Source organism: Xyrauchen texanus, chromosome 42 (genome assembly GCF_025860055.1).
Source record: "Xyrauchen texanus isolate HMW12.3.18 chromosome 42, RBS_HiC_50CHRs, whole genome shotgun sequence".
Lineage (NCBI taxonomy): Eukaryota > Metazoa > Chordata > Actinopteri > Cypriniformes > Catostomidae > Xyrauchen > Xyrauchen texanus.
In genome coordinates this window covers 27,498,304-27,525,261 of record NC_068317.1, presented here as the reverse complement: position 1 = coordinate 27,525,261, position 26,958 = coordinate 27,498,304, and the positions used below count along the sequence as shown (strand labels likewise).

The following is a 26,958-nucleotide window of genomic DNA, read 5'->3' as shown; positions in this document are numbered from 1 at the left end:
ATATATCACACAGGATCTATGCCCACTCATTAGGGCCACATTTTACATTAGTGGAAATGCTACAGTGTAATTACTAAGTAATAACCCTCACATGCATGACATAGACTTAATGTGCATTTTTATATAAGCAACTTTTAAATACACTCAGTATTATTTATATAAAATGTATTACATTTTACATGTAAAATGCACAGCACTCTGTAATGTAAAGTTTTGCCAGTTGTGACTGCATCTATGGCCACTACAATCCAGAGCTCATTTATAAAAAAATATATAGTGAACTGCTTCTTTAGTTGTACCACTGACTACTTATTGTGTGGCACAATAAATGTGTCAGTGCCATTAAGTTGTTAATTCCTCGGCAGGAAAGAGGGGTTTTAGATTTACCGGCTAAATTGTCCCATACACTTCCATAATTCCAGTCCAAGAAATGTATGCTCCGTTTTCCTGCTGCTCAGTACACATACACACACACACACATTCTGAGTTAGAGATGTACTGTAGGGTTGATCTTGGGTTTGTTCTATTGGCACCATCTGATTCACGAGAGAGCGGAATAAATCAACTCGACATGACTTGATATCCGGCCAGTAACCGAAGGAGTCAACCTGTCATTACGGCCTAAATATTCTAACAGTAAACATGCTGTTACAGTTAAACTTTGCAACAGTTTGAAGAAAGCTTTTCAAAGCAAATCTGTCTCTGAAATGTGCCAACATTATAAAAGCCTGCTGTGAATTTACAGTTGGTCAAAAGTTTTCCTCAAGTGAGAGCTGTTTGTGTTATTTGGAATACTGAAATGTGTTCAGGGTGAAGTTGTCTTCTTGTCTAACAATGATTCATTGTTAGCACTGGATGGTGTTGTAGAGGCAAACCGCCTGTTTATGAGTTTGACAGTTGTGTCAGATGCTCTTTATGTCTGCAATGAGTTTAAAATGTGTGGTAAGGAAAACAATAGGTCATAATCGCCTTGAATTTATCATTTTGATATCATTATACTTTTCTTCTCTCAGAAGATTGCTATTTTAGACGTTTTGAGATTAGAGGTTTTCTCAGGACTGCAGCAATTCTGAAACATGTTGCAGTATGTATTTTAAAGGGATAGTTCACCCAAAAATTTTAATTCTCTCATCATTTACTCACCCCCATGCCATCCCAGATTACTTTCTTTCTTCTACAGAACACAAATTAAAATGTTCAGAAGAATAACTCAGCTCTGTAGTTCCACACAATGCAAGTGGATGGTTGCCAGAACTTTAAATCTTAAAAATCACATAAAATCATAAAGGATACAAGTAATCCATATGACTCCACTGGTTAAATCAATTTCTTCTGAAGCGATATGATAAGAGTGGGTGAGAAAAAGACCAATATTTAAGTATTTTTTACTGCAAAATCTACACTTTCATTTCCACATTCTTCTTCTTTTGGTTTTTGGCGATTCACATTCTTCATGCATATCACCACCTACTGGAGGGGGCTGGTCAAATGTGGAGATTTATAGGAAAAAAATGACTTAGATATTAGTCTTTTTCTCACCCACTCTTATCATATAGCTTCAGAAGATATACATTTAACCACTGGAGTCATATGGATTACATTTATGCTGCCTTTATGTGATTTTTAAAGATTCAAAGTTCTAATCACCATTCACTTGCATTGTAAGGACCTACAGAGCTGAGATATTCTTCTAAAAGTCTTTACTTGTATTCTGTAGAAAAAAGAAAGTCATACACACCTGGGATGTCATGAGGGTGAGTAAATGATGAGAGAATTTTCATTTTTGGGTTAGACCCATCATCATGTATGTAATGGAGTATTCAGCGTTTTACATATTATGCTGTTACGTTACCATGGCAGCCAAGTTGTAAAATTAGATATTACTTTACACAGAAAAGGTTAGTAAGCTATTTTATCACACTATAACTATATTAACACGCATACTGTTAACGTCTAGTGGCAATACTGTAGAAACATTACGTATTTTAGCATTTACTGATCGGTCCCCATTCACTTCCATTGTAAGTGCCTCACTGCAATCCAAATTTTTGCTTTTTATTTTCTTAAGATAAGAAGGGACAAGTCAAAATGAACTTCTGTGGTTTTCAACATTGTGCCACACATGCTGTCGATTGAGCTTCACTTGTATTGATCCTGGAATATTGTGTATAATAAGTGTTCCTATCATATTAATTAGGCAACTTTAATTATAATTAAAAGTGGAATACAGATTATAAAAATCAAATCTTACTCAACACAATCTTTTACACTGGATAGACAGACACAAAGACAAACTAGGCAGTATAGGATTTCAGCACCTTCGGTTTCGTCAATTTTATTTCATTCAATCCAAGCATGATGATCAATAGAGACATTTTAATGAATAGAGAGTTTAACGAATCCTTGTATGAATCAACGTTCAATCTGCCAGGACAAAAGAGTATACAGTAGACAGACAGAATTCATTTTGCACTACTCTGATGTTATAAGTGGACAGTGATGTAAAAACAGACGTTTATTTGCGCGGTTTGGCTTATAGGCTCTGTTGGTGTGGCAGAGACAGAGGTTTATATTGGTAACTTCCTGCACACACAAACATACAGTAGGTTTGTAGAGGGATAAGATGAGCCACTGTGTTTTTAAATGACAGACCTGAGCGTAAGTGAGAGTTTAACCTAAATCTGTACTGTTTTTGATGGTGGAGCAGCTGTCCGCCGACAGTTTGACCTCTCAGAGGGACTGAGGTCAAGAGTCGATTGCTCACTGAGCCACAGCATGACCTCTTATTTCCTTTCTCCTGTTAGTACTGTTTTGCCACAACAAAGCCGGTATATTTAAAGGAATAGTTCACCTAAAAATGAAGATTCTGTCATGTTGTTAAAACCTGTATGTCTTTCCTTCTTCTGTGAAACACAGGAGATGCTAAAGGCAGAATGACAACCTCAGTCACCATTCACTTTCATTGTATGAGAAAAAGTAGCTAAATATCTTTTTAAGGTTAATAATAACAGAATTGTCATTTTTGGGTGAACTATCCCTTTAAATATGCCCGTTTCATTGTGGCAAAACAGTGCTAGACAGAATTTTGTCTCTAACAGTTCTATTTTATTTCTTTGCATGTTCAATGTACACATTCCCAGTACAGTAGACAAGGTCTCTCACTCTGACTCTGTTCCTCTCTGTGTGTTTTGGAGAGAGACATTATTAATTGTGTGTGACAGACAGACAAAAAAATGATTTAACTACCTAGTGAGCAGTGAAGGCAGTGAGGTGTGTTATGAAAGAAACCATTGACAAACTATTTGGTCTTTGAGAGAGCTAAATTATTAAGAACTGACAATGGACATGTAATCTTTTCTTGACGGTTCAGCTCTCTCCCTGTATGTATTACTCTTTGGAGGTCTTTACCAGCTTTCTTAGTTGAGGAATGGTTTTTCAGAATCAGCCGAGGAGTTATCTCCTGAGGACACAACTGATTTATTTTTTAATTAAAATGTATGATTTATTAAATGAAAAAAAAAAGAACGTTTTATTGGACTTTATGGGAGCGTTATATCATTCATTGTATAGATTTAATAATGATGTTTTGCGAAAATGTGCGTAGAAGCTATAAAATAGCATTCTTGCGTCAGAGATGTCAGTCTCAGAAAAGCATTGTTTTGTGAACAGATAAAGCTCTGTCTCACCTCTCAGACAAAGGCGTATTCTCCCAAAAATGACATGTTTGGATGGTGTTCCAATTGTATGTGTGCATGTATGAATAGGAGTCAGAGAGAGTTCAGTTGCTGTCTTTCTGTTGCAATCTGTCTTTCATCTTGTCAATGTCACATTAAACTTGGATGAAAAGAGCTAAATTTGTATCTGTTTTGATGCCCACAGTATTTTGCCTCCAACAAACAAGTGCACATAGTGTATAGGCATTGGTGCTACAAGAAAACCTTTTTTCAGCCTTTTAATGAAATTAAATCTATATCTTGATTTTTAAGTGTTTACTATGAAATGACCTAAAATAATAGTATACACAATAAAAACACACAATAATAAACAGCAATATTAATCAACATATATTTGACTAATACATTCTACTAAATGACAAATATGCCACTTTAAGACTGCCATGAGCATACTCTATTTGACATATTATGTAAATTAATTGTTGAATTAAAAGTTTGGAATTGATTAATTAATAAAAAGTGTGATCTGATTCACGGAAATGAATCAAACGTACTAACTTTAACACAAAAAAAAATTGGAAAATGCAAGTTTTCCAAATATTAACAATACTAAGGGGCAGTTTACACAACAACGTTTTCAACTAAAAATGGAAAACGTTTTATGCATTTTGGCTGTTCGTCTACACAACAACGGTGTTTTGGGGCCTGAAAACGCAAACTTTTGAAAACAGGTTTCAAAGTGCAAGTATTTGAAAACAATACCGCTTTTGTTAAAGACACAGGTGCATAGTGGTTCTTTAAAAAGTGACATCGTCAACTGCTGGCCTGGCATGCATAATACAGCAATTTTTGTAATTTTCGCAGATGCATTTGAACATGGATCGTTTTGACAATGTTGTTGTCTGTACGCGAAACGTTTCAAAAACGCAAAGGAGTTTTGGAAAAAAAAATATTCCCGGTTTTAGTGCATCGATGTGGTGTAAATGTACCCTGAATAATTGTATTTGTGATTTACGCAACTAAATTGTGTTTCCCTTTCAAAGTTTGTTTTCTTTGCTATCGATTAATGTAATTCTCTTAAATTTGCATTGTACTTGATTACAGTATGTGGGGTGAATGTGAACCAATCAAGTGTGTTTATGGTGAAATTATTTCTGCTCCTCGTTCAATTATTATGTATAAAATAAATAAATTATAAATAATTATATTGAGCCAATGAAATACATTTTCTCACAACTTAATTTGATTGCATTTGATCTACTTATTTTTTAATTATGTTATGTTTTGAGAGGAAATTGATGGGCAGAGAATTTCTTTTTAATTAAGTGATATTTTATGTATGTGAGGAGAAAAAGATGCTAAAAGAAAATCAACACTAGACAGTGTTTGTGTTCAGTTATGTAGGATTTACATTTACATTTATGCATTTGGCAGACGCTTTTATCCAAAGCGACTTACAGTGCACTTATTACAGGGACAATCCCCCCGGAGCAACCTGGAGTTAAGTGCCTTGCAATGGCATCTTGGTGGTGCTGGGGCTTGAACCCCCGACCTTCTGGTCAGTAACCCTGAGCCTCAACCACTGAACCACCACTGCCCCCAATTATGTTATGCCGGGTTACCATTGTGGTTTGCTTAGGTTTAGGATGGGTACACAATGAACATATTAAACTGTATGTTGTTTTAGTCAAGGAGCAATTTTTGCTTAACATTTAGCATGCTAATGTATGCTATTGTTAGCTAAATGTTAGCAAATTAGCTTACAGTTATATAAATCAGTACTGTGACAAAAAAGATTTTGTAAAACTAAAGAAATCAATTACGTTAGGTACACAAATATAATCACTTTGATGCTACTTAATTTGGTCTTGTAAAAAATGACTTTATTCTGTTATGTTGAAACTACGTAAACAAATTACGTTTTCTGACAAAGAATTAATGAACTAAACCAAGAAGAAAAAATTGGTGTTGATGTAACTTAAATGATTCATGTGGAACCACGTAAATTCAAAACATCTGTTTTGCTAGTGAAGTCTTGGGACTTCAAACTCGCGAGTCACGATACGAGGAGGGATCGTGAAATTAGTCTAATGACACAGATTTTTAGAAAACTTGGCCTTATGAAAAGCCATTAAAACAGAATCATCATGAAGATATCATGAATATATGATATATTGCCCAGTCCTAATTATATTACTGGGTTTGGTGGTTTTAAATAGTCAGACTAAACATAGTCTCGTATTTCATAATAATTTGTACGAGATGGCTAAATCGTAAGATACCGCACGACTCGTACAAATAGGTTAGACTTTTATTCCCATTGAGACCAACCAATCAACAAGCACATTTTTAAACTGATACAATACAAGCCTCAAATTTCAAAACACTTTCTTTTAATTTTGCAATTAATTCAATTTTTTTATATAAATGACTAGTTTAGGGTTAGGGGTTACACTTTATTGGTTAGATTTAGGTTTGGAATTAAACTTCATAATAACATTGCTTGTTGTATCGGTTATTTTTCTCTATTGTAGTAAAAGATTTAAGTTTTTGTACGAGCCAACACATTTGATTTCGCATCTCGGAGTATTATTACAACTTGTCATGAGACTGGGTTGTTCAGATTACATCTGTTCTGAGTTTTGGGTGACAAATCACATTATTTGTAGCCATGCTTTGGGGTTTTTCACTTTTTTACAAGCTGCATACAGTGCACACACACTTCATTCACACTCAGCCGTCAGAGCAACACACAGATTTAAAAAGAATACACAATATACCCATCAGTCTCTTTTACTTTATATTTTTACAAATAGCTGTGAGGTTGTGTGTAATGCTGAGGATTGTGTCCACAGCAGCCGAACTGGACATTTTCAGTCCTGTGTTTCTTACTGTTTGACATTCCCGATAGCAGAAGAAACCTTTGAATAATGGAAACATTTCTGTGTGAAGCTCAGGCCTGACTCGGTTGGGTTTGTTACTGAGTACAACATTAAAGTCTCTTTTAAAGGCTCATGAATGACCAGAAGCCAGAATGTTTATTAGATCATTTCCGTCCTCCTTCCATCTGTGTGTTTATACTTTCTCAGTGTTTATGAGATGAGCTGCGTTCTCTGTCTTTAGCTTGACTGCAGGCCCTCTGAGGTCATGATGAAAGTTAATTGGCTATTGAGATTGTAGAACTTTCATCAGCTGTTCTATTTTACTTCTATTGAATGGGATGTTTCAGTGTATCAGAATGATTTACAAGACTCATATGTGTTTAAAGGAATAAATTATGCATAGTAGTTAAAAATGTCTTAGTTCACAAAATGCGACATCCACAATGGGCAATTAGGTAAAGAAATGTGTGATGCAGCAGTTTGTCATACTGGTTTAGAACAATATTAGGGTGAACTATCCCTTTTAACTGTGATGAGATTACAGTTGTTGCCTTTGTGCACATTGTTTTGCTATGTGTTTGCATGTTTAATTTGTATGTGTGCATGCATTCTGTTCCGACATTGTGTCATCGTGTGCCTTGTGAATTTCCAGGAGAGATCGGAGTGCTCTGTGCTTGATGTTGCATGTTGCGTTCACACATGGTCCCTCTGATGTCAGTTTGGCTCTGTGCGTAGAGCAGATTTTCGCTAGGGAGGGGTCGACACGTCCGTCTGTTTATCTATCAGAATCCTGCTAAAGAACAGAGCACACCAGCACTACCCAAACACAGTTGCAATGTAACGCGTGGTGCTGTCTTTATGCAATGTCTATTTCTAGCTTACTTACTCCCTAGACATTTTCTTCTTTCTTTTTCTGTATTTGTTTCTCTCTCTCTCTCTCTCTCTCTCTCTCTCTCTCTCTCTGTCTCTCTCTGTCTCCCTCACACCTTCTCTCAGTGTTTTCCTTGGCCTAATGTTAGTGTGCTGAGAGAGACATGTACTTCAATATTTAATGGCATGGGTGATTGTTGGTGCTGAATAGACGTACTTTAGGCTAGCATCTCTCTTGAGACCTGCTCAGAATGGCATACTGCTATACTCAGGGACAGATTATGACTTGAAGGCCAAGAGGGGACTTGGGGTTCGTTGTTCATGCCCAAAAGGGTTTTTAAGGTGGGGGATCACCAAACTAGATCACACAGCCTTAAAGCCTAGGGCACCCCCGGACAGTCAAAGTCCCCCTGGTAGTCAATGGCCCCTGGGCACTGGCCCCATTGGCCCAGTCGGCAATCCGTCCCTACTATGCATATTAGTTTTAACCTGGTAACCCTCATAGAATGACATTACTATACCTACATTTTTGCCAATGTACATTTTTGCCGTATCGTGTATGGGAGCAGGCCACGCCAGCCGCAGCCTTTTCTCTCCAAGTTGTCTCTCCACAGAGTATTAGATTCGGCTGGGGCCTTTAAATGCTAATAAAATGTATAGGGGAAGGCGTTCTTTTCCTTTCCTATTCTTTCAGGGGGAAAAGACCCTACGGAGACCACACCCTGCCACGAAGGGGGGGGGGGGGGGTAAACATTTGGCAAATACTTCACATGGGCTCAAGGCCGCACATGGAAGAGGCACGGTGGTAAGTCCTGCCTTTCGAAGGGGAGGAGCTCTGCTAGCACAATGACCGTGGCAGAGAGGGCTCTGCCAAAGGGAGACGCGGCTCTACGAAGGGCGACTACGAATTCCTCCACTGAATTCGTGAGCCAGAAGGACAGGAGGAAGGACATCCTGGGTTCAAGGATCGTGAACATGCATGGGAGAGAAGATCGCACGGCTTCACCTCGTGGAGGGGAAAGGCGCTATATGCAAGCGGTACACCTGGCCAGCTGCCCCGCATTACGAAACTTACCTCTTCACACCTGAAAGAACACGGGAAGAAACCGGTTGAACCCGGAGGTTGTATAATCAGATTTTTGGCTATCTTTTTGTCCGATGGTTATTTTAATACCAGTATTTATAAAGACAGAAAATTAGATGTACACAATACTGTATGAAAGGAATGAAAAGACCAAAAATAATTACAATTAAAAAAAAAAATGTTCACACAAAAAGTGTGTTTTCAGTCTGGATTTGAATGTGGCTACTGTTGGAGCACATCTGACCTTTTCTGGAAGCTGGTTCCAGCTGTGGTGGTATAATAGCTAAACGCTGTCTCACCCTGTTTTGAGTGAACCCTCTGTGTGTCTAACTAGATTATCATGTGGAGCAGATAATCTCAGAATGGCCATACTGAGCAGTATACAGTAACTAGTGCACTGGTATTCCATTCTGAACATGTAGAAACCGATACAAACCTCTCTCTAGAGAACGTGAAATTGTTTTGTTTTGATGTGAGTTGAGTGGTTAAAAGGGTGCCAGATCTTTTGCAGAATTGTGACATTCTATGACATTTGGCCAGAACATTCGACAGCCTTTGACAGAGGGCATGGGACGGAGGGGGTAGCCATGGAGATCCCATGTGCGATATGACAGTTTGGTATGTGTCCTGATTAATAATTTAGTTCATGTGAGAACAGATAGCCGGCAGCAATAGCCCTTACCCACACACACACTTACACTCACTTTAGCTCAAGTGATGCAAGAAATCCATGTCTGGTGTCACAGCTGAAAGAGACAGCAGTTAAGTGCCAATGTGTGAAAGAGTCTGTTTTTAGTGTAGACACAAACACACACCATTATTCCAATTGTACAGAAGCAGCACTCTTCCTCTTCCAAGGTTAAAATGCATGTTAAAGGAATAGTTCACCCAAACATGACATTTCTGTCATCATTTACTTACCCCTATTTTGTTACAATGAGTTTCTTTCTTCCATGGAACTTAAAAGGAGATTGAATCTTAGGGACTGAACGCTTCGGTCACCGGTCAATTACATTGCATCTTATTCCCTTCAGTGAAGGTGAATGGTGACTGAGGCTAACATTTTGTTTAACATCTCTTTTTATGTTCCACTGAAGAAAGTGACAACCCAGACATAACATTGAACCAGTTACCCAACAGCCACTTATTTGTCTGTTGTCTTCGAAAGCAGCATTCCTTGCATGTTGCCATGGCCACATCCTCCCAGTGAGAGTGTCTCGTCACTAATGAAGTGTTCGGACAGCCTTAGGGTTCAGCTTTGATATTTCTATTAGGCTAATTAGGCCTTGTTTGGCTTATTAGCTGATGAGCCATGGAGCACATCAGCTCTGAAAGTTCATTGGTGGAGTCACAGCATCAGGTTTTTTAGTCCACAACATTTTTTTTGTTTTTGTCATCATATCCTAACCGACATGTTCAAATCCCATTTTAGTTTCTTTCTTTTGTGAAATACTTATATCTCATTTGTAGTGTATTAAATTTAAATTGCATGCAAGTATATTCAAACTTGCCTTATCGTGATCTTACTACCAGACCTGGTGTAGCATGTCAAAAGGCACCAATTTTTTATGTTTTAGTTTGTGAAATTTTTAATTTATAAAAATAGCAGCTTAAATATTGCTCTTTTCCCACATTATTGTTTGGCTTCAGAAAACGACAGAAGCTTGACAGTATAAAAGCCCTTGCACACTTCCTACGAAATTGAAGAACAAACGGGTGTCACGTCATTTAGAACTAAATCTGGCCAAAACGAATGTGTTTTTGAGTTTGTTTCGGTGGTTTGTAACATTTCGCCAGGGCGAACTTTCAGGAAAAGTTATTACAGACTGCTAAACACCTTCTCACTGCCATTGGTCCATATCATCGGCAGGTGTGACTTGGAGCTTCACCTACTTTGAGGCCATTAACTAATTCCCACTCAGTCAGTTAAGGTAAGTCAACATGAACACACTAGCGTGTAGTTATTAACGAGCTGTTGCAAATTTACTAACATCTGTATGATCGTTCGCATAGAGACATGTTTTGTTTAATTAGTCTACAAAAGGAAACAAGTTTACTCAAATTGAGATATGCCTATCATCATTCTTTTGTCTGTATTCTGCCCATTAACGCTCTTTTCTACACTCATTTTTGCAGTAGTATCAGTGTCATCATAAATTACAATAATAGAGTGTAATGGGCGCATTTTATGACAGCTAATGCATTAGCACCATGAATACAAAAAGTAAACATTACAGATTACATATTATCTACTGCAAATATATTACTTTTAATCATTGAGTAGTTAAAACAGATTTTTTTACTGCTCTAATGTGAATTCTACTCCTAGAATGAGGCATTAAGTCAATGAAAACAATATATTTTGTCATATTAGTTAATGTTTATATGTAGTCTTGAGCGTCCTCATATTTAAGCGTACCTCTAAATGCCTCCCCAGCAGTGTGGCCAGTGTCTGAATGTTCGCAAACAGTATGTCATTGCTCAGCTGTTTCGAACTTCTTTTTACCCCCTCAATGAATACAACGTCTCTGTATTTGTGCTGATGCTTTATATTACCATTCACTTTGTAAATAAGCAGCTCAGACATTCTGTGTTACATCTCCTGTGTTTCATTATAGATACAAATTATATGGGGTTGATATAAGGGTGAGTAAATGATGACAAAAGTTTTATTTTGGGGCAAGTATTATTTCTAGGCATTTCTTTTTACTCTAGTTACTGTAGAAAAAATGTAGGCCTACTGTAAGTTTCTTTAGATAGCAGCATCTGCTCAGTTAATAAATATACACCTCCCTAAAATACACCTGTAGCCCCTAAAGCTTTTTTCTTTTGGCACACAGTCCCATCCACAGAAACAGCTCTCTGTATCCTAGTTGTGGTTTTTAATGGCTTCATTTTTCTCCCAAATCTAAAACTACCACCCTCTAGAGGTCCCTTGGGTTAACGTCAGTCCTCAGAAAACCTTCCCTCATTCCTGCCTTAAATGCACAGTAACCTAAAATAAAAATAGAACAGATAAGATATAGGCAAATGTATAAATCGTACACCTTCATGCATCAACATATAATCTAAAGCTGAAAAGAAATCATGTCACTTTAAAAATGACATGATTCTATTTGTTCTCATATGGAGTGAATAACACGGGTATATATAGTATGTGTGTAGTTCAGCTTTCTAAAATGTGCCAATAAAGTAGGGCATATAGAGTATGACAGGAAAACTGAATTGAAAAATTTGTTAAAGGGATAGTTCACCTAAAAATATGAAAAGATAATGATGTTACAATGTTCAGGACTGAGAGCCTGACATATATGCTAGTGTTCCTTTAAGGAAAGAGAGTCATGTTGGTTTGGAACAACTTGAGGGTGAGTAAATGATTAAATTTTTTTTTTTTTGAACTATACCTTTAAGGTTCCATTTAACATAAAGCTGAACCTAAAACCTGTCAAAGAGCCAGACACAGAGGTGTTTCCTGCTCATTATCTTCTTTCTTCTTTTGTGTCTTTTCTCTGTCTAATTATATGTGGTATGACAAACAATGAGGGAGATAATGTATGTGAATGGAGTTTAAATGGTAGCTAAAACCTCAGATTTATGGAGGAGGGCCATGCAGTGCATCTTAGGATGACTCAAACAAAGCCGAATTCCCAGTCAACCCAACTGTCCTCGGGGATCATCTTTATATATGTAAGGAGATGATATATGTAGCAATTCAAAATGAAATATTTTCAATAAAAGCTGGAAATGACCTTCAGTCTCCATGTAAAAAAGTAAAAAAAAAAAATAAAAAAAAGGGAAGTAGAACTCTTCTGCAAACTCTAGCCTGATCTCATGAAAATTAACAAGACGGTTACTGAGATTAAGCGTGTAGTATTCAGCTGGTCATGTGATTCTAAAATGGCAGCCCCCATAAGGGCGCCCCTGCCCCATGCAGTATAAAACAGCTTTTATAATGTTACTGATAACACTAGAGTCCTCATCACATGTGAGTGGTCATCTTTTTATACATTTGTTTCAAAATTACAATTAATTTCTATAGGAGTAAAACTTGTTTAATGGGGAAAAAATTACTGAGTGCACCTTTAATGCTCAATTGAGTTTTAAATCAACAATCCTACCTCTCTACCCTAAACCTTAAACCTCAACCTAACCGATAGTGTCCAATAAGCAAACGCGAGATGAAAAATGCAATAGCTGATGTCCTTTTGTGGTGATGACTCTTTCTGCTCAGGTCTCCACTCACATGCTCTTCAGGACTAGTACCCCCGTCCTTTACAATGCAAATGCAACGTTCTAGTAGTTGAGATACTGCTACTGTTCATTTCACCAGGAAACCGCCGTGAAACGTACAACAAGCCTCGTAAAAATAATTGCGCAAATAAGTTGGTATAATAACATGTTGCTGTGAGACCATGTAGGCAAACTCACAATCAGGCCACATTTTGTTACGGAATGCCCATTTTTTTCATCGTTAAATATATATTTGTATTCACAAAGGGCACATTATGAACAAAAAAATGGGTTGTTTCATTTTGACAACTTGTAAACCATCAGTATAAGTAGACATTTAGCAGATGTGTTTATCCAAAGCGAGAGTACACTTATTACAGTGTCAATTCCATTTGGAAAAACCAAGGGTTAAGTGTCTTGCTCAAGGGCACACTGACACCTCAGTGCTTGACTCAGAAGCCTTGAACTTTAGCTACTATGCCATACCGGCAACAGTTTAAGTTGCGGCTGACCATGTTTGTTTTTGCTGATGGGATTCGCCAAGATTTGAAGTCTTTCTCAACCTTTTGGGTTTTGGTTGTGATTTTGAAAAAAAGCTTTGAAATAGTTGGTCAATTTAGTTGTTTTTTTTATAAAAAAAAATAAAAAATAATGTGTCCCTAAGCACCCTGAGAAATGTGGAGCCCTGGGCATAGATGCTAGGCAGCAATAACTGTGTTGAGCTGTATCAACTTGAGAGTTTTGCAATGAATTAATGACACCTCTGCTCAATGCCGCCCACAAAAATGTGACACACGTTTATTGTCCTGGTTTTGTTTCTTCTCCCTCATCAGGTTTGTACATTATGCAACAGTTAATAACATCCCTTTGCGTAAACCTGAACCTCCATAGATCCCCTTGGATCCCGTTCCAACATCAAATTAGGCTGCAATTTTTATTCATAAAGTTCAAAATTAAAAAATTCCTGGGCTGGTTTAAATCATGCTTCCTGTGCAAGAAAAACAGCTGAAGATGTTAACAGATCGTTGTTTAGCTAACAGCATGCCATGAGTGAATGCAAACTCAGGATATGAAAGTGTACCTTTACTCTACTCTGACCAGACATGCCATCAGCTGGGGGCAAAGGTCAAAGAGTAGTCAAGGGAAAATGCTGAACAAATTCTGAATTGAATCCCTTAGTTGGCATCAGTTCATGTGTATGTGTAGCAGGATGCGTTTAGCTGAAGGACTATGCTTCAGGAAACAGATTTTACATGGAGTGGTCACTCAACACAGTACCAAAACTGAATCGTACAAAATTAACCACAAATATTCTTCATATCAAACACTAAAATGTATGAATATAAATACAAACATAGGCCTAACAATATGCAAATGAACCTGTTTTTAATGTAGTGTCGGTCATATTTTCTATTATATTTTGTAATTTAGTTTATTGTTTTTTAAGGATGAGGGGATGCCATCATAAACAGTTTGGGCTAGCTTCTATAATTTGTCCAGCTTCTATCAAGCAAAAGTTGAATTTGCGGCATAATTTCGTAGAGTTCGATTGGACGCACAACCTTTGACTTTGAAACAAATTAATAGGAATCGTTTTCCTCTCCCTTTCCCTTTAAAATAATATTTTTTGCTATCTTAATTATGCATGATTATGTGGTTAGTTGCACTTTTACTATTTGCATCTAGCAATATTTTCCCCTTTTGGACATGACCCTACCAGAACAGATGCGCAACATATTTTGGGGTTATTCTGGGGACTCACCAGTTGAAACGTTTGGTTATGTATGTAACCTCCGTTCCCCGAGGGAGGGAACGACACGTTGTGTCGGAGAAGCGACACTAGGGGTCTCTCTTGAGCGCCAATATTCACCTCTGATCTATGAAAAAAGGCCAATGAGAGTTGGCAGCCAGTATTTGCATGTCCCGCCCCCTCCCTCGGGGAACGGAGGTTACATACGTAACCAAACGTTCCCCTTCTGTCGCTCTCTCCACGTTGTGTCGGAGAAGCGACACTAGGGGACCCATTCCAATCTTGCCATGTGCTGAACCGTGTACGTGAACTGCCGATACAGAGGCGGCAGGGATTCATCCAGTGCCACGCATCGCCTGTACCCGGCTGCACGCACTCTTCCCCAATGCCCCATACGTAACATCGGATCCTTCTAGTTACCCTGGGAGGGGAACAAGGCGATGTTTGCCAACATGGGAATGGGCCAGCCTGGCTGGGCCTCTTTTCTCTCTATGTTTCTTGCATAGAGCAATCACGGCCGGGCCCTTACACGCATATAGGGAAGGGGTCTTACCCAGACCCCGCGGAGACCACACCTGCCCTTTTTCTTGGGGAGGAAAAGTGGTAGACACGCCACACGGCCGCCTTAGGGCTCGTGTGGAAAGTATGGTGCGGTGGTAGATCCCAGCCTCGAAGGGGGAGTTACTACAGCATCGGCGACCGGGCAGCTGTAACTGCCTAAGGGAGACACGGGGTCCGCCGTAAGGGGACAGAACCGTGGAAATACACACAGGGGCGCCCGCACAGGAGGCCTTCTACTTTACCTGTGGAGCACCTATACCAGTACAGGGTAGCCATCAGGGTACCCGCAGTGGCTTGGGTCGGCGAGTTCCTCCGCTGAACCGCGGACCCGGAGGGCTGGGGAGGAATCGACCAGGGGCCCGGCTCGGAGTGGGGCGCCCTGGGAAGAAGGCGCACTACTTTACCTTGACATCAGGAAAGGGCGCTGGGCGCAAGCGGACCTGAGAAAACACGAGACACAACTGACTCAACGCGGAGGTTGTAAAACCTCGCGAAGGTGTTGGGTGTTGCCCAACCCGCGGCTCTACAGATGTCTGCGAGGGAGGTGCCCTTGGCCAGTGCCCATGAGGACGCAATACCCCTTGTTGAGTGAGCTCGGACCCGTACGGGTAGGGGCACGGCCTGTGTGTGATAAGCCAGTGTGATGGCATCGACAACCCAGTGGGCGAGCCTCTGTTTGGAGACGGCATTCCCTTTCTGCCATCCCCCAAAGCAGACAAAGAGCTGCTCAGAGCGTCTGGTGCTCTTTGTGTGGTCCAGGTAAATGCGCAGGGCGCGCACTGGACACAGCAACGAAAGGGCTGGGTCTGCCTCCTCCCGGGGCAGCGCTTGCAGGTTCACTACCTGATCTCGAATGGTGTGGTAGGAACCTTGGGCACATAGCCCGGTCAGCGGTCTTAGGATCACAGACGATCTGCCGGACCTAACTCCAGGCAAGTGTCGCTGACAGAGAATGCTTGCAGGTCCCCGACCCTCTTAATGGAGGCGAAGCCGATCAGCAGGGCCGCTCTTAAGAGAGAGGGCCCTGAGTCCAACTGATTCGAGCGGCTCGAAGGGAGGTCTCTGGAGTCCTGCCAAGACTACCAAGAGATCCCAGGAGGGAGCTAGGCCTGGCCGGGAGGGATTCAACCTCCGGCGCTCTCAGGAACCTGAGGATCAGGTCGTGCTTACCCAAAGACTTGCCGCCTACAGGATCGTGGTGGGCGGCGATAGCGGCAACATACACCTTGAGGGTGGACGGGGACAGCCTCCTGTCCAGCCTCTCCTGTAGGAACAGAAGCACTGACCTAATCAAGCATCTCTGTGGGTCTTCGCTCGGAAGAACACCAATCTCATAACAAGCCCACTTTAGGGCGTAAAGGTGCCTGGTAGAGGGAGCTCTGGCTTGGTTGATGGTATTCACAACGGTCGCGGTAAGCCGGCTAGCTCTTCCGCGCCCCGCCCAGGGACCAGACGTGGAGGTTCCAGAGGTCTGGGCGTGGGTGCCAGAGCGTGCCCCGGCCCCTGAGAGAGGAGGTCCTTTCTCAGGGGAATTCGCCAGGGAGGAGCTGTCGCGAGGAGCCTGAGTTCCGAGAACCAAGTCCGAGTGGGCCAGTAGGGGGCCACCAACGTGACTTGCTCCTCGCCCTTCCTGACCTTGCACAGCACCGTGCAAGAAGGCTCACTGGGGAAATGCGTACTTGCGCGAGCCCCGAGGGCCAGCTGTGTGCCAGCCGCCTGTCCCGAGGGGAGCCTCTGTTAGGGCGCACCAGAGCGGGCAGTGGGAGGTTTGCTGGGCGCTAACAGGTCTACCTGGGCCTTGCCAAACCGCTCCCAAATCAGCTGGACCGACTGGGGTGAAGCCTCCACTCCCGCCGGGCAGGCGTTGTCGTGATAGCGGCCCGCTACGACGCTGAGCTTGCCGGGATGTGAGTGGCACGCAGCGACTTGAGTCGCTGCTGGCTCCATACGAGGAGACGGGCGGGCGAAGTTGTGACATGTGGCGGAGCGTACACCGCCTTGGCGATTTATGTACGCCACCACCGTGGTGCTGTCCGATCTCACGAGGACATGTTTGTCCCGAACTAACGGGAGGAACTTCCTGAGAGCAAGAAGGACGGTCAGCAACTCCAGGCAATTGATGTGCCAACGCAGCGGGCCCCTTTCCAACGGCCCGCTGCTGCGCGTCCGCTGCACACGGCACCCCACCCGACCGGAGGCGCTGGTTGTGACCAGGACGCGCCGGGACACCTGCTGCAGGGGCACTCCTGCCCGTAAAAAGCAGAGGTCTGTCCAGGGTCGGAGAGTTTTGAGGCAGGCGGGGTGATCCTTACCCGAGCGCGTGCTGCGGTGCCATGCGTGTCTCGGGACTCGAGTCTGGAGCCAGTGCTGGAGTGGTCTCATATGCATCAACCCCAGCGGCGCGACCGCCGCGGAGGACGCCATATGCCCCTGGAGCCTCTGGAAAAGTTTTAGAGGGACCACTGTGCCTGGCTTGAAGGAAGCGAGGCAGTCCAGCACCGACTGAGCACGCCGCCGTGAGACGTGCTGTCATTGAGGCTGAGTCTAACTCCAACCCGAGAAAAGAGATGCTCTGAACCGAGTGAGCTTGCTCTTTTCCCAGTTGACCTGAAGCCCCAGCCGCTGAGGTGCCGGAGCACCTGGTCTCTGTGTGTGCATAGTAACTCTCGAGAGTGTGCTAGGATGAGCCAGTCGCCGAGGTAGTTGAGAATGCGGATGCCGGCTACCGTAGCGGGCAAGGGCCGCTTCTGCGACTTTCGTGGAAGACGCCGAGGGACAGAGACAGGCCGAAGGGCAGGACTTTGTACTGAAACGCCTGGTCGTCGAACGCCAACCGTAGGAAGGGTCGGTGTCGTGGCAGAATTGAGATGTGGAAGTACGCCGTCCTTCAGGTCCACCGCTGCGAACCAATCTAGATGCTGAAGGCCAGCCAGAATATTTCTCTGCGTAAGCATTTTGAACGGGAGTTTTAACAAGGCCCGATTGAAAACTCGCAAGTCCAGGATTGGTCGTAAGTCACGCCTTTCTTTGGTACAATGAAGTAAGGGCTGTAGAAACCCTTCCTCATTTCGGTTGGAGGGACAGGCTCTACCGCGCTCTTGGCTAAGATGGTCGCGATTTCGCGGCGCAGGGAACTGGCGTGCTCGCCGGTACTGCGGAAAGCGGACGCTCCTGAAGGGGGCGGAGCCGGGCAAACTGAATTGGCGTAACCGAAGTCGAATGGTCCGTGCAGCCAGCGTGATGCGCTGGGGAAGCGTAAAGCCATGCCTCCCAGCTCTGCGCTTAGGGGCACCAAAGGGACGAGTATTTTGGACGTACCGGGCGGGCCTCGCGAGCGGGCGGAACAGGTAATGCAGCGTCGGGCGGCTTCGTTGCGGCCTGAGGCTGAGGTGCTGAGAATAGACTCAAAGCACTTACCTTGCTCCGCTACCGGCAGGGGCGGGTTCTTGACTGAGGAGGAGGTCTGATGTTGGCGCCCTCTGACTCGCCTGAACCGGCCGGCCGGGGACAGTCGTGGGCAGGCGGAAGGCGGATCGCCGCCGCCGTGTACCGGACTGTTGTGATCTGAAAGCACATTGCCGTGAAAACGGCATTTGCGGCCAGGTGACCCAGAGGCAAAGGAAATAGCTCTTTTATTGAGAATGTGGGTACCACAGCCCCCGTCAGGGGTGTGGCAAATGAAAAACAAAGGATTCTCCTCCCGGCCCTCCACCGGGGACGGAGCGGTCTTACCACCTCGGAGCTAACGCCTTCGGCTCTGGGTCGGCTGTCTCAGGAACGCTTGGGAGCCTTCCGGTCCTGGAGGGGGTTTGTGAGACAGGGGCGGCGCCGCCTGCGGAGTGCTCGACGCTGGGGCTGAGAGCTGGGCCCGGGTTGAGGCGGAGCAGGAGCTGGTTTCTCGCAGGGGACGCCTCGGCGGGCAGACGGGCAGGGCCCGTGAGCGGCAGGTCTGCGGCGGGGCATGATGTGCTGAAATGGCCTCCGCCTGCTTCTTCACCGCGGAGAACTGTTGGGCGAAGTCCTCGACGGTGTCACCGAAAAGGCCAATCTGGGAGATAGGTGCGCCCAGGAAGCGGTTTTTGTCAGCCTCACGCATCTCGACCAGGTTGAGCCAAAGATGGCATTCCTGGACCACTAGGGTGGCCATCGCCTGTCCGAAAGTGCCTGCGCTGTGGCCTTCGGCCGCCTCAGGGCGAGGTCGGTCGCTGAGCGCAGTTCCTGCAGCACATCAGGATCAGGTCCACCCCTGTGCATGTTTCTGAGAGCTTTGGCCTGATGGACTTGCAGGAGGGCCATCGCATGCAGGGCGGAGGCAGCGCCCAGCAGTGTGTAGGCCTTCGCGTTAGCGAGGATGTTGTCCTACAGGGCTTGGACGGAGTACGGGCTGACCCCGCCAGGAGGTAGGGCTACCGGGCATAGATGGTGCGCAACTGCCCTATCAACCTGGGGAATCGCGTCGTACTCGCGGGCGCCTCCACCGCCGAGGGTGGAGAGAGTGGAGCTGGTGGCACCTAGACGAGCGGAGAGCGGGCTCTCCACGTAGACGCCAGCTCATCATGCACCTCCGGGAAGAAAGGGACCGGGAGGATGCGAGGCCGCGAACGGGCGCTGCCCCCAGGAACCAATCATCCAACCGAGAAGGCTGTGGGGAGGATGGAGGGTTCCAGTCCAACCCCACGCTCAAGGCGCCCGGCAAGCATGTCGGACATCTGAGCGCCGGCCTCAGCCTGGGCCTGCTGGCCCGGCGGCAGTCCAGGGAGTCCTCGGCATCAGACACCGCGACTCTCCGATGCAGCGGCGAGCTCATCTGCTTCGACTCGGAGGATAGACAGCCGGGCCGTGGAGGCGAAGCCGCTATCGCCGCGAAGCGTGGACGGAAACCAGCGAAGCGTGTCGGGAACGGGAGGATCGCTGGGGCTACCCGGCGAAACTGCACCCGCTGCCGCCTCAAATCGCCCTCAGCGCCAACCGCGACCGCCCTTAATCCCGTGGGAAGAAGGAGCAATGCGGGTGCAGCTGGGGTGGCTTGCTTTCTGTTGAAAGCGAGCCGCGATCGCTAACGTGGTCATGGTCATGTTCTCGCAGTGAGAACATGAACCATCCACAAACGCCGCTCGGTGTGATCGCGCCCAAACACACGAGACAGCTCTGTGGCCATCTGAAGCAGAGAGCACTCTACCGCGATCCAGGAACGACACAGGGGCGGAAAGGCATCTTGAAAAGACGCGTCCTTAAAAGGACGCTCAACGCCGCTGTGTTTGCTCTTTTAGAGAAAATTACTCTTTTAGTAAAAACTCTTTTAATACACAGTGTGTGTGTGTACATGTCTGCGCTGTCGAAGCGCTCAGGGGCAACAATGCACGCCGTGCACTGAGAAGGAGAAAGCCGCTGTTGTGCGCCGTCAAGATCCAACAGCATGCAGATCGTCAGAGGAAAACAGGAACGTTTAAGTGGCGTGTAACTCGCAGCAAACTGCAGACAGACCATCGGCTCTGAAGAAATTTTCTGAATGAACTCCCGTATTTGCGCCGCTTAAATACCCGTATGTCCGGGGGCGGGACATGCAAATACTGGCTGCCAACTCTCATTGGCCTTTTTTCATAGATCAGAGGTGAATATCCGCGCTCAAGAGAGACCCCTAGCGTCGCTTCTCCGACACAACGTGGAGAGAGCGACAGAAGGGGAACCCCCTGCTGAAGGAGAAAGAACATTTTGCAGAGATGTACAGTATGATTTCATTCTTCACAGTTCAACACCACAGCAGCAAACATCTGCTAATTATCCTTATGTGAAACATAAGTGAATCAAGTTCTCTAATGAGGGTGAAAAGAGGGTGTATTCGGTGATCTAAGTGTGTGTGTGTGTGTGTGTGTGTGTGTGTGTGTGTGTGTGTGTGTGTGTGTGTGTGTGTGTGTGTAGTGTTGATGTATTAATGTGATCTGTTATATTTAAGGCTTTCTGTCAACTACCTAAAAAATCACCCTGAATATAGTCTCTATTCTTGCTTGGGCGTGAGAAATACTCTCTTTTCCTTAAAACGGATATTTGTGTGTGTCATTGCATGTGTGTTGAAGGGCTTTGACGCATTAAGCCAGATCCAGCACTCTTTGATATATGCATCATGGACTAAAAACAGTTAAATGAACGAAAACCGAAAAATTTACTTTTTTTTTTTTTTTTTGCAGAACGTAACCGAAAATGGGTGATTGAAAATGATTTTCAATTGTTCCAGATTGAAAACAATATTTTTGAATGCTGGTAACCAGTTATAACCGGTTATTTTCGTTCTGATAATTTTTTCATGAAACCAAAGACCAAAGGTGTTTGTTCCAATTTTGGAACTACATCACTTCATGATTCTGAAAAAATGAAACATGTACATTGATCCTGAAACTGCTGCATCACAAATGTATTAGCCTAACTGCCCGTTGTAGATGTTGCATTCTGTGAATGAAGACATTTTTAACAACCATTTATAATTATATACTACATATACATCCACGGCTAATCCATATACAATGAAAACAAATCTTCAATTAAAGATATAATGCATTAATGCAGATTTAATGCTGTCGGTTTTTGACTGAGAAGTAAATCTGTAAAATGAAATTGTTCGCTGTCCATTCTGTTGCCCGTTCTGCATAACGCGGCTCTCATTTATGCTTATCGCAGCCATTCGGCCCATTTTGCGGCCGACCCACCGGACCAAATGCCCGGTATATCAGATTACCAGTCCAGCCCTGGGCATAGATTTGCACTTAGGGTCTTGAGCAATATTTCTATCAGCCAATTATTTCCCTCTGATTTTATGGACATTCAATCCTTATAGATTGGGTTTGGAATGTGTTTGTTTGATTCAAATGTTTTTCCAGGACAAATAAAGCATTTTTGATCCAGGAACATGTCAGACCTGCTTAATCATGTCATGTCTTTTTTACACATTTAATTGGTTTTTGTATGTCATCAAATTAGGTTTGCCTTTTAAAATATGGCTTACATGTTCTCATTTATAGGCTACAGGACTTTTACAAAACATGAATACAAGGGTGAAAGGGTTTAGGTTATATTTCACACTAAAATCAAAAGAAAAAAGAAAGAAGGTGTATTTTGCATTAAAAAGAAATATTTGCATATTTTCTGCATTTTCAGTTAAAGGGCAGTTCATTGTGAGACACTCTTTAACATGCCTTCTGTGACTTATAAAAGTGGCTACATCAGGACAGAGCAGTTCTTATAGCTAGAGGAGAGATCTGAGCTCTTACAAAACCAGAGGGGTGATGATTCACTCTCTCAAACACACACATACACATTGTCATATGTTGTGGAGTTGTGATGCATTTGGCTGTTGGCTAAAGGCAGCAGATGGGTCAGGAGAGGATGTGTGTAAGCAGTTCCTGCTGCTTCTCTCCAACATAAATGAGAAAGCCATTTCAAAACAAACTCAGTGTTCTTTTTAATCTACTGAGTAACAGTAATAGCAGCAGCAGTGTTTCTTAATTGCAAATTTGTGTGCATTAATAATTGTATATTTTTGTTTACCTACATTTGCAGATTAGATGCATGCAATAAAGTTAATACATATACATAATATACAGTAAATTAAGAAATATAAATAGTGCAAATAGTTTCAACAAATAATAGCAACAAAGTAGATTTTTGTGCTTTACCATGCAAAAGGCAAATAAAGTGGGAACATCCCAGCTAGGTCCAGCTGTCTTAAAGAGCAAAAGTATTGGTGGAAGTGTGTGGAAGGCTGAGCTGCCTGCTCGTTGATTGGATGAGGCACGTTGCTTATACAGCTGGTGTACTGACTGCCCACTACTGCATCAACGTGGTACATCAAACTTGAATTGCTCCGATAGTAGGAAAATTCCTTATTTTGGATTTTACTTACAGGTTTAGGGCATGATTAACTGCAGACGTTTTTTGAATTAAATCGACAGCCCTAAAATTAACTATTTTATAGAGGGTAAAATACATTCAAAGGAACCCACAAAAATAACAAAAGGCATAAGTTAAGGAAGTAACATTATAAACAAATGTCTCTCTCTATCTCAGGCTTGGCTGCAGAGGTATGGCTACCTCCCTCCCACAGACCCCAGAATGTCCGTCCTGAGGTCCACTCAGACCATGCAGTCCGCTATTGCTGCCATGCAGCGTCTCTACGGCCTTAACATTACCGGTGCACTGGATAAAAACACCATTGAGTAAGTAGCACTTACACTCTTACCCTCTCACATTTGGAAGAACACAGTCACTCGCTCCCACATTCACTGGTTCTGGGTTGGAAGGTTAAGATAGTGGCATTTAGGATAATTGAGGTGTGGATTGCTCTGGATATTTAGATATCTGTAAATTGATTTACCCTGTTGAAAAGACCAGCATAGCTGGTAATCTGTATATGTTGTGATTTGGATGCTGGTGTATTGGTATCCCTACCAGTCTTCATGACTAGTTTAACAGCCAGACTAGCACCAAACCAGCACTAACTAGTGACTAGTGACATTTCATTCTGCCCTAAGCTGATCATTTCGGCAAGGTAACTAATGGGGTCTACTTTGTGCGAAGCAGATTTCATTTCAGAGCACTTTTACAAACTTCTCAAAACTGCTGTGACACAACAGCAAAAGCCTGTTTCCCCCTTTATTGTGTCATTAGGCAGATTTGACAGATGTGTTCTAGATAAAAATCAGGTTTGCATCTGTACGACTTGTTCTTGTTCTGTACAACTAGCCCATAGCATGACAGACACAAGCAAAATGTAACATGCAACATCTCATGCATATTGAATATGATGTACAGCACATCAGGATGTTTGGACACTAGAATAATTGTGGCATTATGAATCTTATGTGCTCTTTTTGTTTCCTTTTTGCTTCTTCATAGTGATAACACCTTAAGGTGAGGCTTATTCTTCTCTTGTGATTTATTCTTTGTATTCATACCTCTCTCTCTCTCTCTCTCTCTCTCTCTCTCTCTCTTTCTCTGGGTGAACTTTAGTTTAAGATGCTCTCAGGAAGAAATCAGGTCAGGGTGAGACTTATATTACCCTTACAAAAAATTACCATAGGTAAATAAATAGTAAATAGAGCTTAGATGTTCACAAAATCTCTTGTACACTTGTTCACACACACACACAACACACACACACACACACACACACACACTTGTTTTTATATCATTGTGGGGACTCTCCATAGACGTCTCCATATGGATTTTATACAGATCTAACAATAATTTCTATCCCCTAACCCTACCCCTTTTTTTTTGTCCCTTTTTCTCCCAAATTTTTAATGCCCAATCCCCAGTGCACTCTAAGTCCTCATGGTGGCGTAGTGACTCAGTTGCCTGAGACCGTCAATCCGTGCATTTTATCACGTGGCTTGTTGAGCGCATAGCGTGTGTGGATGCTTCACGCTAATCCACACACAACTGACCACGTTCCCCACCGAGAGCGAGAACACATTATAGTGACCAAGAGGAGGTAACCCTATGTGACTCTACCCTCCCTAGCAACTGGAACAATTTGGTTGCTTAGGAGATCTGGCTGGAGTCACTCAGCATGCCCTGGATTCAGACTCGCAACTCCAGGGGTGGTAGTTAGTGTCTTTACTCACTGAGCTACCCAGGCCCCCTAACCGTACCCCTAAATCTAACCCTCACAGAAAACGTTTTGCATTTTTGCATTTGCATAAATACATAATTTAGATATATAATAAGCCATTTCCCTCATGGGGACCGTTGGCTGGGTCGCACAATGTAGGTGATCTCAGGTTTTACTATCCTTGTTTGGACATTTGGCCAATGCACACACAGACACACACACGCACACACACAAACAAACAACTCAAACAAACTTCACACATATAATAAAATACTTGAATACACCAATTTCCTGTTACAAAATAATTAGATCTCACATCTGAAGGACTGGCCGAGCTGCATTAGTCTACCAGAATTGTCATATTAGCTGTAGCTAATTGACATTAAATGAATGGAGAGACATAATTTGTTACTTGAAAAGGTAAATATGAAATAAGTGTACTGTAGTTAATTATACCAAGAGCATAAATATTTCCTGATGTTGACATAAAGGTACATTTTGGAAACCTTATGGAATTTGAGATGTTATTCCAGATCTGGGAACGTGTTAGTGTTGTGTAAAAGCCCAGACAGGATGTCCTGAATGTCATGAATGTGGTGTAGTGCAATATTAATGAATCTATTTCTTTCTTTATCACAGCTGGATGAAGAAGCCTCGGTGTGGTGTGCCAGACCAGTTCGGGGGTGCCTCAAAATTTAGCGTCCGAAAAAGACGTTACGCCCTCACGGGTCAGAAATGGCAACATAAACATATCACATACAGGTGTGCCACAAGAACATCACACTTCCTTTGTGTTTAATAATATTTTTTTAAATGAAGTACTGTTCATATCAATGTTTATTAGCATATTAAAAATCACTGTTATTGGTATAGACTACTGAAAATTTTGAGTTTTGACCACCTGACTGTGTTATGAAACAACCGTCTTTGCTATTCAGAGTCGATGTATGTATCCAGACAGCAGATGTATTTAACCAGCAGCAGTGTTGAAATAATTAGGCCACCAAATTCACCTTTCTCACCACAATGTCTGCCTGCCAGCTCCCTTCGTTCTTCCTAAATCACTCTGTCCAACATTTCTCACCTCTCTCTCTCTCTCTCTCTCTCTCTTTCTCTGTCTCAGTGTTTATGTCACCAAAGCTTAATTGGTATGACTGTTATGGATTCAAACATGGTACTGTACAGATGTAATGAAGGCTTAAGACAGGTTAATGCTGCACTACGTAAGATAGTTTTGGTTAAAAATGAACAATCAGCCATTACTGATTGAGTACATAAACTGAAATCAGTGTTCAAAACAATGTCATTATGCCCAATGACCTTACCCCGATTCACTATGGTAAGCCTATAAAAATGATTTGTATTTTGAGCTGCCATGTTGGATTTGGCACAATATCGCTTGCTTATGTTGTTCATCCTTGCGTCATTACGTCATGTCCGTAAACACAGAAAATGACTACTGGCTGTCACGTGTTCCAACTGGGAAATCTACACTGTTCAGTCAAATACAGTTTAGGACAGCATCACTGCAGTCCAGATGGATGTATAACTGTAATCCATTTGGCAAAGTTGTTCACCTGCTTTAATGCTTGGACATGTTTTCTGGTAAGGTTGTCATGCTTTTATGAATCGAACATTACCCGTGTGTTAACCAATTGCAATGTATCTTACTTGTTGGGGGAAGTTATTGTGACATGTTTACTAATATGTATGACTTCTGAAATTGAAAATGTTTTATATTGCATATTTAAGCAGATAATGCTCCTGTTTAATAAATTATATTTGATCCCCATCATGTTTTTAGTTTACGGTGTTATTGTGTGTGCTTGCATAGACCTACTATTGTAGTATTACGGTTCACTTGCATTATCAACTGTACAATACGATATAAAATAATGATTAAGTCTTCCATTAAACTCGTAACAGCCATATTACAAGTTTCACTTCTTTAATTGAATAATATAGTACAACACAAACATTAATAGTAGATAAAACACTTGAATAATCATATTAAATTATACTGGTAACTGGTGGTGTTTGAGGAGAGTCCCCATTCTCTATGTAATAATGCTTTTAGTGTAATGTCAGAAAATCACTATAAGTGTAAAATTCATTCACTCAGAATATGTAAATAAGAGGGTTGTTTATCTTCATCAAAGCAAGTTATATTTCATGTTTAAATGTTACACATGCGATGTCCAGGTAAACTCAAATCATGAGATTAGCAGTGTCGAAACGTGACTGACGTTTAGTGTTCTTCAAAATTGCTTGCAATTTTATGTTTCGACCACAGATGCCGCTAG

General features: G+C 42.7%; 2 protein-coding genes across 4 annotated transcripts in view; one reads left to right on the top strand and one right to left on the bottom strand.

Annotated features, from left to right (window-relative positions):
- Positions 1–26,958, bottom strand: part of LOC127634840 (copine-3-like) — a 320,664-nt gene that overhangs the window by 103,183 nt on the left and 190,523 nt on the right. The window lies entirely within an intron of this gene.
- The window catches only part of LOC127634839 (matrix metalloproteinase-16-like), a 75,275-nt gene that overhangs the window by 839 nt on the left and 47,478 nt on the right, over positions 1–26,958 (top strand). Inside the window, exons 2-4 of one of the 2 annotated variants that reach the window (XM_052114543.1) lie at positions 23,110–23,258; positions 23,938–23,952; positions 25,295–25,417. In XM_052114543.1, coding sequence (XP_051970503.1) covers positions 23,110–23,258; positions 23,938–23,952; positions 25,295–25,417 — 287 coding nt within the window. The remainder of the gene's footprint in view (positions 1–23,109; positions 23,259–23,937; positions 23,953–25,294; positions 25,418–26,958) is intronic. The other variant, XM_052114544.1, reaches the window with a different exon arrangement.